Genomic DNA, 18928 nt, shown 5'->3' on the forward strand with positions numbered 1-18928 from the left:
TGTATAGTTTAGGTTTTACAAAATGGTTGTCTCTAAGAATATAGATCCCGAGCTATCACCTATGAAATTGAAAGCATCCTGGGTTATTTGGCCATTTGTGGTGTGACGTGTTTGTTTTGCTTTGTTTAAGGGTGCTTATAACTGAATGCCCAGCTCAGGTCACGTGAGAAGGATTGGGTCTTTGCTTTCTTCCTTGTTTGACTTTTTATCTCCCATGTTGTTGGGTCATATAGCATTTAGTAGAAATTTGCTAAGTAATCCGGGAAATGTTTACTCGATTGCTGATCTTGCCACTGCATTTGTTTTGTGACTTTGGGTAAGTTCACTTGAACTCTCTTTGCTTCCACTATTTACTAAGACGATGAGTAAAACTGAGAGCAAATTATCATTGAAAAAGCAGCCAGTAATATGAAGACCATATAAATTAATCCAGTGTACAGGAAAACACTTGGAAAAGAAGGAAGCTTAATAAATTGCAATTCATGTTTTCTGCTAAATAAATTAAGATGTTCTCTTGGAGATGTTGTGTCTTACGAATTTACCTTTAACATGTTATGAATCTATTTTAGCGTGATGCTAAATGTTTATCTACAGAATTGCAATGTAGAAGAAGAATAATCAGAGAGAATTCAGTGTGGGCCTATGATACTGATATATCTAATATGTTATGTGATCTTCTTCACAGTATGGGTGAAATGGGAATGGAACAGGAAACACGCTTATAGCTCTCTGATACACATGGCTACGTTTCAGAAGGCTACAATATCTTTTTCTCCTGCTCAATCACACGAGGGGCCAAGAGTTTGATTTGAAATGCAGTTGTGCGGAATGTCTTATTTTCATATGTGAAACTATGCTTGCACGATAAAAGCAACATTACCATGTACCAAAATTTATCATTGCCTTTCTAGTTATTTTAGCTTTCATCTTTTTCTAAGACATCTTCATGCTTTTCTTGTAATGGAAAGATTTCGTTTTCTTGCCATCCATGAAAGGAAACATTTGTTCTAAGAATTAATTACCTCAGGACTTAGAGTTCTAATATATTTGTATGTCAACGTGCTTTTGTTCCTTCGTAAATCACTCAAAAACCTGTAATTCACTTGCTCCAAAACTGGACGTGGTATTTGAGAGTTTCGTGTGTTGGATTCAGGAGTATTGATTTCAGCAGGAGATGGTGATTTTGTTATGCTGTTTCCCTGTGTCGACTGAGCTAACATTGCCTCACCAAGGGATAGAGAGAGTGTCTTTGAAAGCTTAGTTTAACTGGCTTAGTTTCCTTGATTTCAAATTACTATATAAACCAATACATTTCGACCTCTTAAATAGTAATTGGGAAAGTATTTCTCACAGTGTGCCATATCCATTCTAGTCAATAGTGATTTGCAAGGGTAAATGATTAAAAAGATTGTGCTAACAATCTATAATACGATATCTGTAGCAATTTTAATAACTAGTTATTATAAAGGAATATGATAAAAATTTGTCAATAATAAATGACAATTTTAATTTTCAGTAATAAACTACCTTACATTTTATCTACTGTTCTTATATTCACAGTTAACTAGGGTGAAGTGACTTAATGAGATATTGGCCTGATTATTATTTTCTGATTAAATGGAGAAACATAGTTTGGGTGGGACAAGCTCTTTTAAATGACGACTCAATTAAATTCTTTCTTCGGATACTTAAACATTGAGAACATTTTTGCAGGTGTTATTTTAACTCAATAATGTATTGAGAAAATGTGCCTTTAATCCCAGCACTCGGGAGGCAGAGGCAGGTGGATCGCTGTGAGTTCGAGGCCAACCTGGTCTACAAAGCGAGTCCAGGACAGGCAAGGCTACCCAGAGAAACCCTGTCTCGAAAAACCAAAAAAAGAGAGAAAATGTGGACAAACAAACAATCCTGGTTTTACTAATGGCATTTTTCTTTAGTATCTGTATTCAAGATTGGCTGTACCTTTTAAGATCCTCTTCTGTGCACTAACTGTATTTTTCTCATTCTGCTAACCTAATACTTAAGTACATCTCCATCAGTTCTTGCAATTTTTTTATGCTGTTCCTTTGACTGTATCTTCCCTACAACTCTGCACAGGATTCCTCTCAAAACGATTTGGGGCTCTTTCCTTCAGAGTCACTTTTATCTTTTGAGTCCATCCACTCATACCCATCTCCTTTGTCTATGTCTGTTCGTTATACGCTGCGATCACAGAAGAAGTGGAGTCCACAAGGAAAAGATGCACAGGTCTGTCTCTTCTACTAATTTTATTTGTTTTTCTTTTCATATAATCTGACTTATCCTGGAAACATTTGACCTTTTTTTACTCATTTCATAACTTTTCACTTTTCTAATATATGAAATATTAAAATTTGCAGGTGTTTTAAGATTTTATATTTCAATTTTTTACAGCAGCTGCTCCAATTTGATGGATAGAAGTAAAATAATGAATTTCACATAATGTGTATATGTCATCTTTCAATAACTATTAAAAACAACCAGAGATAGAAGATACATATATGTGTATATGTATGTATGTATGTAAATATTTATTGTAGATTAAGTTAATTATAAATAAATACAAGTATAAATAAAATAGAAAGTCACCTAGATTAAATTAATAATTTACTCCCAAACATTTTTTTAAAAACTTGATTCATTCCATTTTTACATAACTTGAAAAAAGCATTTTAGTTATATCATGACTTCAGCATTATTCTCGAATAGGAGGATACCAAAGACTTACTTTATGCCCTGAAGAAATTTTATTAAAATATTTATTTATTCCTATTACTTAGTAATTAATAGATGAGGGTTACTGTTATGTTAGTGTGCCAGTATAGATGGCTTGCAGTCTTTTCACTAAAGTTACAAATTCAAATAAAATCTGTTTTAAACAAATATACATACAGGGATTCATGGAAGAGCTGAAACTTGAATATTTATTAAACACAAGTTAATAACAAATGCTCTTTGGTACTTACTGTTCTAGGTGTTGGAAACATCAAGGCAAACAAAGCATCTGCATATCCTTGCAGCTATTTTCAGGGCTTGCCTAACAAAGGCGATAATTAAATGTAGGTACTGTTATTATGTGGGAATCACAAAAAAAATGAAATAATCTTGTCTATCACACGAACTCTGGTGCCCCATATTTGACCACGTTCCCTGGATGGAGAGACCTGGTGGCACTCAGAGGAAGGACAGCAGGTTACCAAGAAGAGACTTGATACCCTATGAGCATATACAGGGGGAGGTAATCCCCCTCAGGAACAGTCATAGGGGAGGGGAGTAAGGGGAAAATGGGAGGGAGGGAGGAATGGGAGGATACAAGAGATGGGATAAGATTTGAGATGTAATATGGATAAATTAATAAAATATATTTTAAAAAAGAAAATAGATTCAAACAGACTTATGGTAGTTAGTTAAAAATTAGAAGATATTGGTTATTTCTATAAAGAACTTTTCAAATGGATATGGAAACAAGACAACAGTGTGATCAAAGGCTTTAGGCAGTGCTACATGGAAATTAGCAGACAGTCAGAACTCACTGAAGCATGTTAAGAAACAGAATCACCAAGTTGGGAGCTGTTTAAAAGAACAGTCTAGAGTGGCATCAATACAGCAGTTCATCAGTTAAGAGGCAGTGATGATCAAAACGATGAATATCAGTAAAAGTACATGAAAAGCGAATTTAAAGACGTGGCACCTTCATACTATTGACTAGGCCTTATTGATGCAAGAAGGGGTCATAAATAATTTCATTAGATCACGTTACTTGTAACGTGCTTGTACATTTTACAGGAAAATACGGGTTGTATATCATTCCGCAGAAAATGAGTTTATTGTCTAGAGGTGTTAAGTAAAAGGCTCATTTGGATTATCCAGATATAAAGCATCAGTAGCAATTAGATGTGTGAAACTGAAATTTAGAAATACATCTGCACTGGGGTCTTAGAAAGTGATGCCACTAGGAGATATGAATGCCAGGTGAAAATCAGTCAAAGAACAATTATTCAGAAATCACTAAGGTTTGTTTATACTTAAGAAGCAAATGAAAGAGTGAGAACATATTATTGTAGTTGGGGAGGGAAATATGCTTTAATTCTAGAACATTCTGTAGGTGATTGGAGTTACTGAGGTGCTACAATGGCTAAAAGCAATGTGTTGAAATTTGCTTCCGACTTGAAAGAACATAAAAGAGATTTACATGGGATTAGAAAAGTAAACATAGAGAAGCAGGAATGCAGGCCTAGAAAGACAGGGTACCTCTCTGGGACTGAGAGATGCAGGGGAGGAGTGGGGAGGAAAGCTCTGAATAACTTGCTATCAAAGTGTTTCTGAGATAGCTAGTACTGAAGGGTCAGTTTTCCATTCTGCGTAAGAGTGGAAATGGACCCTCTGGTTAAGAAGCTGAGGCTGGATGTGACTGGATGAGCTGTGGTGGGTAGGGAGGGGGCTCCCCTTTTTCTGAGGAATAGGGCAGGGTGGAAGAGGGAGGGTGCTACCACCAGGATGTAAAGTGAGTAAGTAAATAAAATAATTAATATTATTGTAAAAAAAAAATAAGCTTAGGCCATACTGCATGTAACTGAAAAGGAGTCAGAGTCAACAGAGGAAAGCTAAGAATGTCTCTAGTCAAGACAGAAAGACTGAGAGGTCAAAGGTCATGATTTTTAAGACCTAACGGGATCTTTCAGAGGAAAATAAGTACTTGGTAAATTAAATACACTATCTAATTCTGTAGAGAAGGGAAATTAAGCTACTCTATGGAAGAAAATGCAGAGATTGCATGTAGAGATTATCAAAGGATTTTTGTTGTTCTTGTCATAATGTCCAAAGGGTAGAAGTAATGTGCTTGAAAGAGCTCAGAGGTTTTGAAGAAGAGAGGATTGATAATGAAGGCAAGGCTTGTGTAGGAATACATGGTGTCGAGTGTGCACCTGATTGGGAAGAGTTTAAAGCAAGGAGATGGGGAGCCAGAACTGATATACGTAGTCAGATTTCTCAAAAATTACATTTTTAAAATTTATGGAGAAAAGTGTTTTATTGGCTTCTGATATCGTCATGAAACATGTTTTGTTATTAAGTAATTTAATCTGCAGTCTTTCTGGGTGTAACTTTAACAGTGATGGGGTGATAGACCTACAACCCTGAAGACTGGCCTCCGCCTTTCTGTTGCAGTGATAGTGCTACAAATGAGGGTGTGGTCTGTACCAACAGCATCTTTCTACAAACTTAGATACTCAGGGAGAAGTGAACTTAGTGCATTCTGTCCAAAGCCACGAAGGAAAGATGGATCCACAGAAGAGCCGAGAAGAGGGTCGGATAGAGGAGACACTGTTAGTAAGTTCTGTGGGTAGCAGATCGAGGTGGATGTCAGCTGCAGATAAAAGTGAGATGTGCTATCTCTTTCCCAAGGTTGTCTGAAGCGTTAACTAGTAAAAGGTTAGTAACTTTACTAGGCTAGGCTCACAACTCCAAAGATGTTGCAGTTTCTTTCTCTTTATCACTGTAACCTCTTAATAGTTCAACTCAAAATATGTGGAAGCATTCTTTCTGTTATATAGAATTATTTTTATTGTAGATATATTACTGTTATTATTTAGTATTTATATTTAATATTGTTTTATTATATACTTATTTTACACAATGCATATATTACATATATATGTAAAACACCTGTATTAGTTTGTGGCCACTAACATAGGATATAATTGTCATATAAGCCTCTGCATCACAGCTTCAATGTCTGCAGTCCTGAGCTTTGTTACTTCTGAAACAAATGATCTGAGTGGGAGCAAACAGCAGCACTGAAATCAGATAGATGCCATTGTAGTCCACTTGCTGGGAAGGGGATGTTAGGCTGGCTTCCAAGTACTGCTTAGTTTTGGCAATCAACTCCAGCTAGCTTAAAGGACCGATTATATTTGGGAGGCGAGGTTCCTGCGGATTGAACTAATGAGCGCACACATCCTGAGCACACGCTATTCACATACACTGTGCTACAACCCCAGGCTCAGGTTGTTATGTTTTCATGAGAAAATAAAACTTTATCTCTGAAAAAAGAACACCCTCTTAAAAACTACAGTGAAGGAAATGAGAGAGAGCTGACTACAGCGTGCCTGCTGTAAACATGTTAACAAATCAAGTGAAAACATTCAGCATATTGGGGAAACACATTTGCTAGTTTAGAGAATGCATTGAGAGCTTTGAGGCCTCATTTACTTGTAAAACATTAATAAAAAAATGAGTGACGTTTATGTACAGATATTACTTTAAATGCGAAGTTCAAGATTAAGTAAATATAAGAAAAACTGTTAAATCATAATCCAGTAAATGAAATATCAAAGTAAGAATAATATGAGAGTAATAAATGGTAGATATCAGTACGATCGATATCAATCTAGAACTTAAAAGAGAGTCATGGTTGGGTTTTTTTGTTGTTGTTTTTTTGTTTGTTTGTTTTGTTTTTTGCGGGGGGCGAGTCTTGTGAGATGGTTTAGTGGATGTAGGCATTGCTGCCAAGCCAGGTGATTCAAGTTCAATGCCCAAGACCCACATGATAAGAGCACCAACTCTGATAGCTTGAGTCTGGCTTCCACACACACCATAGCTTTCACATGCCCTCCCTACCCCTGCCAAAAAACAAAAGAATACAATTTTTAAAAGAAAAAAAAAAACTCATTGTATTTTACCTGCTTAAACTTAAATTCACATATAATAATTTCACTAAGATATATTTGTAGCATGAAACTTATATCACTGTGACAAGGCGTTCCTTGAGTAACTTATATGTGCAACCTTAAATTTGTTGTTCAAGTAATAGGCATTGTATAGTTACGGAAACACTATCACTTTTGTAACTTAAAAGAAATTAAAAGTAAAGGACTTTTCATAAAGGATTTGTTACAATTTTTCCATAATATTCCATTAAAAATGGTGCTTCTCATTAATTACCATTTAACCCTAATTATGCAAAAGCTTGTTTTTTTTTTTCAGAACATTACATATTGTTCACTAGTTTTGTGTTTATTATTATCAAACTCATATGTTTTGCATTACGGTTTTGGCACAATTTAACACATCAGTAATCTCCAACCAACTAGCAGGTGAGTTGTTTGAATAATGGACATTCACATGATTGTATAAAATAGAAAGCTTTAATAGTTGACACCCTCAAAGTATCACTATAATTTTTGTCAGTAACTCTGAAAAAATATACTAATTCTAATTTTTATTATATTTTACATTTTAATCAGTTCTTTTAAAGAACAATAATATCAGTACTGTCTTATTCCCCATTGGTTGTCATTAGAGACCTATTGGTATAGGGGTAAAAATGATGTAGGTATGTCTATGTGTTTGGATGCTCACATGTGCACTTTTATTCAACAGAAGAATAAAAATAATGACCCAGAAAGATGAGAAACTTTCCATTTCAAAACTTAAGCCCAATAAAACAGAATAAAGCACCATCATAGAAAAGGAAAAAAGCAAGACTAGGAACAATCCACTTTCTCATATTGGAGAAATTTGGGTCTTGGTGTAACTAGATGGTGGAGTCCTTGCTCAGCAGTGTGCGGGTCTTGGTGTAACTAGATGGTAGAGTCCTTGCTCAGCAGTGTGCGGGTCTTGGTGTAACTAGATGGTAGAGTCCTTGCTCAGCGGTGTGCGGGTCTTGGTGTAACTAGATGGTAGAGTCCTTGCTCAGCGGTGTGCGGGTCTTGGTGAAGATGGTAGAGTCCAGCAGTGTGCGGGTCTTGGTGTAACTAGATGGTAGAGTCCTTGCTCAGCGGTGTGCGGGTCTTGGTGTAACTAGATGGTAGAGTCCTTGCTCAGCAGTGTGCGGGTCTTGGGGCTTTATCTCTACTGCATAAAAAGAGGATAATAATCATGAGGTTAGAGGGAATTTTGTCATAAAATTCTAGCAGATGTCCAAAATAAAACATTAATAAAATGATGAGTTCCATAAACTATTTAAAGCTTCCTATATTACTCTATTACAATAGAGCAAAACTATGCATGTGTCAATTCTAGTAGTTATCCATTCCAATTAATAATGATAGTACATTTACTAATACAGGAATAAAAATGTAAGAAAGTCTTAACAATTCCTTTTAAATAGCTATAACTAACTGGTGAGTAAGTTATGTTGCATTAAAATTACTCCCTAGTTATCATAATGGCATATTAAATTTATAATGTAACATAATTTGCCCACATAATGGGAAGATTACTAATAAAATTCTTAATCTAGGGCTATCAGACTTCACATCCTGAAATTCATTTTCTTTTAAAGAACTTTCACAACATTCCTCCCTCTAGATGCTGTGGGTGGCATGGTAGCAAAAGTTCATAGGCCTCTGTTGTAGGTCATTTTGACCAGATAAGGACCCAAGCCATTTGAGGAATTTCCACTGAATAGCTAGGCTCCCTCACTCCCTGCCCCCAGAACCCATCCTTAACTTTTCAAAACATCTGCGACAAGTTCTAGATCATGCAGAGGATGGTATGAGGAAAAAGGCACTAGAGGGTTGAGAAGAGGAGAATAAGAGGGAGTTAGAGATTGTAAGTGGAGACCGTCTCCATCTACTTTGATGCTTTATGTAGGTTCCTCAGTGTGACTTGTATTCCCATGGGAACTCCTCAAAGGCTCAGTGGCATCCAGCTGAGGTTATTGCCCTGACAGATAGTCATCTAACCCCAGCTAGGTTTTATTTTCTCATGATTACTGTTCATTCTTCTATTTGTGGCTCATTCCTTTGGTTTCTGAGGTAGTGTTAGACTGCATGGCATTTTGTGTGTGTGTGTGTGTGGGTGGGTGGGTGTAGTTCTTATGTGTTTGAATTCCACTTTGTGAAGTGTACATTTAGACACCAGGAATATAATATATAAACTATTTTGGTTTTTTCTGTGTATGTTGTGAATCAAATTGAGAGTTTGAACCCCTAAACTTCTCCACTCTGCTTCTTTCCTCCATTTACAATATTTGTGCATAAATGTTACTAATTTTAGCCCAGTGCATGACCCAAGCATATGATTAGTTTTTAGGGGGTCACCGTGTGCATTTCGAAAGAAATTGTTACTTTATGGTAGCATCACATTTAGGCTTTACTATCATTTAATTTAGCGATGTACTCTTAATTTAAGTAGCAAATATTGCCTTTCCTCTACAAGTTTTCACAATTCAAACCCCTACATTTATTTTATTTTACTTGCCTTTTGTTTGAGATAGTATTATCATTATTGACTTAAATTATGATTTAAAGCCATGATTAATATAATTTAATTTTATTTAGTAATGGCTCATAATAGTCTTAAAATGTTAAAAATGAAAACTATAAAGGAAACAAATATGAACAATAATCATGTTACAATAATAAAATTTGGGAAAATTATTTGGTTGTTTTTGTTTGCATTTATTATATAATACAGTTCAACATTAACATTGTGAACAAGTCTAACACTTGAAGTAATCAAACACTTGCCTATGCTGTGTGTTAGTCACCTGCCCTGTTGCATCAAAAGAGACAAAAAGAAACATAAATTTACTGTATCCCGTTTCTTTTTGTAAAATGAGCAGAGATGGAGCTGAAAACACATTACAGGAGGCTGGAGCAGGAGGGTTCTGCGGTCCAGTACACTGGGAGCTCTGATGTGAGAGCCTATCTCAAACAAAACAAGAGAAAACCTAGCTGTAGCCAATCCACCTGTGGTCCTACCATTCCTCGTCCAGATAATCCTTCTAGCAGTAAGATAATACAACTATGCAGTCCATTCTTTGTCCCGCCAATTTGTCTTGAGTCTTAACTGTTTTTCATTCCAAGAAGGTAAAGGGGAAAAGGCTACATTTGGATAAAACAACAATGTTGTTTCTGGATTATTTTTCTTTGATTGAGCAAAAGGCCAGCAAAGAAAAAATGATTTGCTGGTGGGGAATTCTTTACCAGCAGCTCCTCCTCTCTACGAACACTTGTCACAAGTTACAGCATTTGTGGTGTGGCCCTCATTTATCCCACGCTTTATCCTTCTACACAATTTCCAAGCTACTAGTTACAGAATTATGTACTCAAGCATGTTAATTAACGTGATTCATTGAGATTTACCGTTTAAGGCTATAGTCGTGAATTTTCCACTTGGATGTATCCTATAAGTGATGATTGTTTGGAAAAAAGTGCTAACCTTGAGGTTGGATATTTGGTCGATATAGTTAAATATAGCAAATATAGATTAATATTATTCTTAGGGCATGTACAAGTCTGTTAAATATAAATAATGTTACATTATTTATATTTATCTAATTATAAATCGAATCATATTTTATTAACGTGTGTAGTCACATACACCTGTATGCATGCTCATGTGTGCATCTGTATGACTGCCAGAGGGATGTTCCTCCTTAGGCTTCACTCACCTCACTTAGCCTCAGAGTTTCTCACTGGCTTGGAGCTTACAAAGTAAGCTAAACTGGCTGGCCATGGTGTGCAAGGGATTCACCCGTCTTTACTTCCCAGCCCTGGGATTACCACGTGCACGCATTTCTTTACAGGGATTGAATTCTGTGCATTGAACTCAGGCTCACTTGATTGAAAATCAAGCATATTAATCAATTGAACTATCTTTCCAACTCAGAATCTATACAATTTTTTGATCATTACTAATGAGAAAAGCCCTTTCGCACATAAAATTAAGCCAGTATGCCAAGACCTAAGTCCAGTATGATGCTTGTTTGTCTGCTGCGAAGAAGCTTTACATAATCCAATACTTAAATTCTTGCTTTTGTTCCCTAGGATATTGGAGTCCTATTCAGGAAATCCTTGCAATAATCTTGACGAGTTCTCTTGTTTTTTTCAACTGTTAGTTTCAAGTCTTTCATAAAGGTCCGTGATGCACTTTCAGCTGGTATTTATATCATTTGAGAGGTATGGGTTTAGCTTCAATCTCCATGTGACTGTCACTTTGCTCAGCACTGTGTGTCTGGTGGTTTGTCAGGAGTCGGCTGCTGTTGTGTTGGTTTACTTGACCCTTCTGTTCCATGGGCTTACACGTCTGTTTTACCAAGGACTTCTGCTCTCTGTACCCATAGTGCACTTGGAAATCAGACACTGCCATGCAGTCACCATTGGTATTCTGACCTGGCTGCTTTGGTACATTTTGAGTTTTATTTTGCTTATACTTAAATTTGTTTTTGTTTTGCTTTTTGTGAGTCTGCTTGTTTGCTAGCTTTCTAGTTTATGAGAAGGATTTCAGTGGGGTTTCTTGGGATTTCATTGAATTTGCAGATTGGGATGGGGGAGCCACTGCTGTTTTAATAGTGCTAATTCTTTCACTACATAAACATGGAAGATTTTCCATACACTAGACTGTCTTCAATTTTTTTCTTTAATGTTCTGCATTTTCACTGTAGCAACCTTTTGTTTACTTGATATTTTCATTCCTAGGTATTTTATTTTAATGTATTGGTGCTATCACAAATGGAATTCCTTTATTTTTTCTGTCTAAATGAGTTTGTCATTGTCATATAGAAAATTTATCAAGTTCTCTGTTGATTTTGATTCTTGTTACATTGCAGGATTTATCAGTCCTAAGAGTCCTCCTGATGGAGTCTTGAGGTGTTTTCACAGACAGTACCATGCCATGTGCAGATAGGGGTGGCTTGGCTTTCTCTTTTTGCTGTGTTCTACATCTTTCTCTTACCTAATTGTTCTGACTAAAATTTCACTGATATTTATTTGCTGTACTGAATAAGAACAGACACTCTTCTTCTTTCTTGCTTTTAGAGGAGATGCTTTCTTTCCCCTCATGTCATTTGTTGCTCGCTGTGGGCTTGTTACTAGAACATAGCCACAGTCATTTGTGTAGATGTTACCTTTAGTTGCTGCCATCTGGCTGTGGCTGACTTGCAGCCAAGTGAAAGTTTGCACACAAAGAATCTATAATTCAGGACTGAAGAGAGCTCATTCAGTAAACTGCCTCCCGTGAGGGTCATTTCCATTCCAGGTTAAAAGGGAAAATAAAAGCCATAAATGATGCCCTGTGCTTGTATTCCTGTCACAGGAGAGTCAGGCAGATTGGTCCCTAAGGCCCACTGGCCTGATAGCCTAGTCTAACAGGTGAATTCAGGACAATGAAAAATCCAGTCTCAAAAATGCGAAGTGTACAGTATCTGCAAAAAGACTCCAGAGGATGTCCTTTGCTTGAGAGATGCACGCACATGTGCGTGCGCACATACATACACACACACACACACACACACACACACACACACACACATACACACACACTGTAAATTATTATTGGCCCCTTATAGGAAAAGTTGGAATTTTGCCATACAAAAAAATCTAAATATTAAAACAGCTTATGTTTATGTGTATATATTTTATATCTATGTCTATGTGTGCTTAAATTTCCTTGTCAGTTGGTAATATTTGTAATTTAATATTCTGTTTCCTATTGTGATAGCAACATGAAACCTTTTGAAAGAATCTTCACAAACAGTATTTAGCTAATAGCGTCTTTTCACTATATATAATATTTTTTCATCCAGGGATAATATTTTTTGTTCTTTTGCTGCTTGGAAATAAATGTTTTATGTCAGACTATTTCTTGAAGTATCAGCAATTTCACAGGTGTAGTTAATGGACTGACAGGTATATTTTTACTTGATATACTTCATATCACAGGCATTCATATTTTAATATATTTTTCAGTTTATTCTGCTTAAATATGAAGTCAGTTATACTATTATTAAAATATGACTATATTAATAGTTTGTTGGCTACTTACTGAATAATTGATGGGATAAAAAAAAAATAGAAGTAATACCAACACCTGGGAGTCTGCGACAGAAGTTTAGGACCAGCCTAAACGTGCCTCATAACACAACATCAACTTGATGACATATTTAGGGTTCAAATCACTTAATTCTCTATGCACTCTTTTACCCAAGGCTTTGTTAATCTTCCTGGAAATTTGCATTCCCTTTTATCCTATCTAATCAGCAGAGCACAGTGATTTAAAGCACTGCTAATTACGTTGCTACTTGTCAATCCCATGTACATTATAACTGTTATTGTTATTATTTTAATCAGGTAAGTATTAGATGCTTATTTTGATAGATATTTTTGTCTAGATGTCTTTACTTCAACTTTAAAGTTATGATCTTGAGCAAAGGGTATGTATTTGTGTGCTTACATTCCTGTCTACATACATAGTGCTTATAAATTTACATGGTAGCATGTTACTGTAGCCACCGGTTGCGTTTATTAAGTTCATTTTACTCTTTGGTGTTTTTCTTTGTATATATTTATGAAATTTTTACTGTGCGTATTTATGAAAATATGACCTTCTGGTGAATTCACTCTATAAAAATCATGTTCTTTTTTATATTTGTTAGGGTTTTCTAATTGAATTTTGTGTTTTAGTTTCAAAGATTTTAAAGACCCTCTTGCTATGTAAGATTGATTTATTTTGAGATAGTAACAATTACTGAGGACACTTATATTTTATAATTAGGCTTATCATTCATTTTTCTCACTTTTTAATATTCTATTCTTAGTTGATTTCAATAGTACGTTGTACATTTACCTGTATGATATCATCAAAAGTGTATTCCATTAAACTTATTTCTTAATTTCAGTTTTAGGAGTTTGAAAATCAGAAGTTGCTGATAACTATACCTATAATGTATTCTAGGATGACTTGCTTTAACACAAAGCCTAATTTTATGACAATAGTTTAAACATGAAGTTTTAAGTTGCATTGGAAACAGTTGGAAACCAGTTTCCAGCCAGTGAGCTTTACATGATGAATTAAAAGCCATGGCTCCTGTGCAAAATTTGCGTGCGAATATTCTTCTGGACACAATTGTGCCAATAATTTTTATCTAGTTGTCTTCCCTTTTAATGCAAGTATATTCCATTCATATTCAAATTATTATATATATTTAATAGTTATATTTTGTTTACCAAAATGCATAGTTTAACTTAAAATAAAGACAATGCTACATTTTATTTATTTCTACTACTTTGAGTGAAAGTAGCTGATCAGCTTCACATTTCTTCTTTTATACATCCTAATTAGGATTCACAAGTAAGAACTAAACATTAATTTTATGGGTTTTTTTCTACTTGATAGGTGCTATGGATATAGAGGAGAGAAATCGCCAAATGAAAATTAACAAATACAAACAGGTAGCCGGATCAGATCCCAGACTGGAACAAGATTACCATTCGAAGGCAAGACAATTTTCTTTTTAAAAGTTGTAAAATAGTCAATCATATGAAGCTGCTAGATTTTTTTGAACTACGGAATAAAGATGAGCCAGACACAAACATATAATGTAAGGGCCCAGTGATATTAAGTGCTAACATGTGTCATGTGTTTGTGTGCCAGCTCTTAGGGATGTGCTTCTCCTCATTAGAAATATATCAGTATATAACATATAAAGTTAGAGGTCTAAAGACCAAAGCTTTTAGATTTGTTTCATTTTCTAAAATTTGTGTCCCTTCAAAACATGTTTAGGGAAATCTCCCATTATCATCCTGTGTGTGTGTTTTTTTTTTTAATGCATCTTTTTCTATTTTCTGTTTCTTACTTTGGTGTTTTAATGAAATCTGCTTTATTACTGAATTATTGGAGCAAACATATAGTGATGAGATTTTGTTAGTTCAAAAGGTATTTTAGCAAGTATATTTTTAAATTATCTATACATTGAGCATTAATTTATTTACCTTACTCTACAGGACCTTTATATTTAAAGGCAATTTTAGAGTCATATTACTGTATAAAATGAGCACTTTGTCTAATATGATCATTACATATCATATTCCCAATAATATCATTACTTCAGAAAAGAACTTAATGAAAAACCAAAGCCAAGACAAAGGAAAGGAAAGGTAGCTCCAGAGGCAAAGTTAATGAGCAAGATGTACAGCCAGCATGACATCCCACCGAGCCACAGGGAGGGATAGCGGCTTCCCTGACTGGTGGGGCACTTGCCTAGAGTGTGAGCTGCCAGAGACACAGTCATTAGTGCCACTTATAAACAGATAAAGCAAGCGAGCAAAGGCAGAAGCACGGTTGGTTGAATGAGTGGCATCACTAAGTCCTAATCTCCCCCCTCAGATGCAGAGGCAGGAGGGTCTAGGAAGAGTTCCAGGCCAGCCCTGGCTACACAATGAGACCTTGTTTCAAAAACTATAAATTAATTAATTAGTCTTCTAGAAGCAGTAACAATGGTTCTTATTGGAAAAACCTGGCAAGTTCATTTCAGGGTTTTGGAGCAAAGAGATGCTAAGAAGTTTTGTTTCCCAAACCACAATTGGCAAATGAATGATTACAGCCCCCAAATTTTTATAACCTTTGACATGAAATATTTTAGGTTTGGTAAAACTGACATACTGATAAAAAGTAATTATACTGAGCAAGAGAACGTCAGAGTTTTCTAGGTGTGATTCCAGAGCACAGACATCCGCAGCACCAGGGACATTATAGAAATATAATTCCCTGGGTTTGTCACACCTGTGAAATCCCCACCAGGTGATTTGGGTATAAGCATAAGTTTTAAAACTCATCCTTAAGTGAAGCGATTCTGAAATTTAGTTTTTGTAATGGAAAGAGTGCTCCAGAAGCCAGAGATGAATAATATTAAAAATTAGATTTTTTATTTTGAGTAAATTGTCTTACCCTTTGTAGGACCTCTTATGGAGTTTGGCTAAGCTACCAGTGCATAAGAAAAATCTATAGCTTACTCCAAAATACAATCTGGTCACTCAGGTGCAACCCCAGTTAGTTCCTAATGTGGAACTGTCTTTGCTTGGTGGTCTATCTCCCAGCCATTCCTATGTTAACCTTTTTCTCTTAAAGGTCCAAAAAACTACAGAGAATTTTTTTTCAATAAGGATTACATTATTTTTAGTTTCCATATTAATAGCTTTTCAGGTTGAACAAAAATTTAAGAGTCATGTCTTCTCTTTATTTTTTATTAATTTATTCATATTACAACTCAATTGTTCTCCCATCACTCTTATCCTTCCATTCCTCCCACTCTCCCACCCCCACCCTATTACCCTCCCTTAGGTCCATATCCAAGGGGGATGTCCCCCCCCCCCACTTTATGGTCGCAGGCTAACAAGTCTTATCTTGGTAGTCTGCCTACTCTTTCTTTGAGTGCCACCAGGGCTCCCCACCAAGGAGAGGTCATCAAATATGGGACACCAGAGCTCATGTCAGAGTTAGTCCCTGCTCTCCACACAATTGTGGAGAATGTCCTGTCCATTAGCTAGATCAGAGTAGGGGTTCAGTGTTTACTACTTGTATTGTCCTTGGTTAGTGCAATAGTTTGCGCAGACACCCCTTGGCCCTGATCCACCTGTTACGATGTTCTTCTTGTAGGTTTCTAAGATCCTCTGGGTCCTTCTATTTCCCTGTCTCCTATATTTCTCTTACCTGGAGTCCCAGTAGGAGGTGCTCGCTTCGGCAGCACATATACTAAAATTGGAACGATACAGAAAAGATTAGTATGGCCCCTGCGCAAGCATGTCTTCTCTTCATCAAGAAGCACTGTGCTTTCAGTCTGTACTTAACCTGCTTTGGTTTTAAGTGTCACAGAAACTACTATTGAATTGTCTGTATTAATATTTCTATTTCCCCACCCCAAACTTTTCTAATAAAGGAACTGCTAGGAAGTATTGACTATTAGGGAGTCAATCCACTGTTATAAAATACAGAAAGTTACATTTTTTATTAAAAAACATATAAACTTCAATAGTGTGTGGCAAAATATAGAAAGAGTTATCAACTGTTAGAAATAAAGAAAGCTTAAATAATGTACTGTTTTAAGAAAAAATAGATTATCTATTCGTGGGAATGAAGATTAAATAATTTACAGTTCTGAAATATAAAACATTAGGTTATCTAATATTGTAAAATGAGAAAGATTAGGAAATGGTTAATAAAATAGAACTTTGGCCATGCACTGTTACAGGAAAGCTAGGTGAGCGGCCTTATAGACTATAGGACAGTCATACAGATGAGTGCTATGCACCCGCTGCATCATGGAAAATGTTATTTACAGCTAATCCAGTTTTTCAGGTTTGAGATAAGTGCCAGGAAGACCAAAGTTTAGACCTACCAATCACATACTTGAGGAAGGAATCCAGGAGTGTCTTTGATGGTGTTGCAAAGCTCTGTGTCAAATTGTATCACATTTGACTATGTTTTTAAAATCTCTAGAGTCCACCTTGTTAGTCTCTCACAATTTCTCAAGTCTTCCGTATGGATAATTATAAATAACTCTTAATGTATAACAGTAATAACAAGCCCTCCATAGGGCCTCTGCTTAAAAGCATTCTGCTAAGCAAAAGTATTTCTTTCTAGAGACATTTGATGTGTCTTCAGGGACTGGAGGTAGAAGGTGTTTTTAATTAGAATATGAGAGAGCATGTACGTGTAATTTCTAGTTAATCACAGATTTTCTCAGGGTTTCCCTCAAACAGGAATATGGCCCTGCAGTCAGTGCGTTTCCATGCTGGGAACTTCCCCCAAGTTGAATGTGATTCATCCCTTTCATTCTTGGCAATTGATTTATTGATTACCTTACTTTTCTTTTCCAAAAATCAATATTCTCTTCATTGACTCAGAAACATGTAATTTGTCTACAAAACTTATCAGCACAAATTATAGTTGACCTATGATAGATATAATGATACATTAACATAGTCATTCATAATTAAATATCAAAAAGCATTAGAAGTTATATAATATTTAAATATATGTTTATTTTTTTAAGTAGCTATATATAACATCTTGGATTATTTTCAAAACAATCCAATACAATTTTTTTTTTTTTTACTATTTCAACAGGTAATAGCATACAACTCAGTAGCACAGAATTTATAAAAGACCTCAAATATTACTTCTCTGTATTAATGTTCTTTTCCAAAGGACATTTTCTGGAAATTTCTATCCCAAATCATCACTATGTTATCTTTTATTATATCATCTATACTGTAATTTTATGATTCCTCTACACGCAAATAAAAAGCAACATGACTCATAAATTGTTTCAAATGTAGACCAAAACCCTATACTTCATTTAACCTATAATAGGCTATTCTGTTAATTGAATTTGACAAGTTGGTCTAGAAGCAGAAACAATGCTATTAAAAAAAAATTTAAAAACCAGAAAAAGTTTGCATGTGCACTTCCCAGATACTGCTTACATATGTCTTGTGACTTTTTTCATTCCTAGTTTGACTAAATACACATTCACACATCTCATAAACATAAGAGTGACACATTGAATGAATTAAATCCACTTAAATAAAATGTGGATGCCAATATAAATACATATTCAGGTTTAAGTACAAATAAAACTAAAGTTAATGGAATCATAGACTAAGTAAGTATCTCAGATAATTCCAGACAAATTGTTTTTGCATATAGATTGCAATATTTTATTACAGCTAATTATTTTGTCAACAGAGAAAGCACATATATTGATGTTCAGGACACAGGCAGTAGGGACATCAGCAAGAGGAGACGGTTGGAGCTGGTTAGGAGCGACCAAATATGGATGTTTAAAAGTTGGTTTTTGTGCAAACATTCTTGGAAGCTTCAACAGCGCCCCACGGTGGCAGCAATTCTTCAGTGCAGTGTGGAGCCATGCGGGCTCCCCAGGGATGGTTTGTGGGGGCCTTTAGCTCCTTAGCCTCTGTTTCTTGATCTGTTAACAGAGCCGTGGTGGAAACTTCACAGGGCAATGTGATGACAGCTATATGAAAAGATTTATGGCTTTGTACTTAGTAAGTGTTCAGCAAATGACCCAGATGATGTTAGTTAGCTTCTGTTAATAGTAACATAATTAAATATAATCATAAGTGACACAAAGGAATGCAGTGGGTCCACATAAAACTTGAAGAAG

General features: G+C 35.6%; 1 protein-coding gene and 1 non-coding gene across 18 annotated transcripts in view; both read left to right on the top strand.

Moving 5' to 3' along the window:
* The window catches only part of Rims2 (regulating synaptic membrane exocytosis 2), a 455960-nt gene that overhangs the window by 319553 nt on the left and 117479 nt on the right, over positions 1-18928 (top strand). For 3 of the 17 annotated variants that reach the window (XM_051159504.1, XM_051159506.1, XM_051159505.1), the window contains one exon: positions 14140-14240. The exons of the other annotated variants lie outside the window; for them this stretch is intronic. In XM_051159504.1, coding sequence (XP_051015461.1) covers positions 14140-14240 — 101 coding nt within the window. The remainder of the gene's footprint in view (positions 1-14139; positions 14241-18928) is intronic. 17 annotated transcript variants of the gene reach the window in all.
* On the top strand, positions 16471-16578 carry LOC127201929 (U6 spliceosomal RNA). Its single transcript, XR_007832264.1, has one exon. It is a non-coding gene; the product is annotated as a U6 spliceosomal RNA (small nuclear RNA).

The sequence above is a fragment of the Acomys russatus genome, chromosome 17, assembly GCF_903995435.1.
Source record: "Acomys russatus chromosome 17, mAcoRus1.1, whole genome shotgun sequence".
Classification (NCBI taxonomy): Eukaryota; Metazoa; Chordata; class Mammalia; order Rodentia; family Muridae; genus Acomys; species Acomys russatus.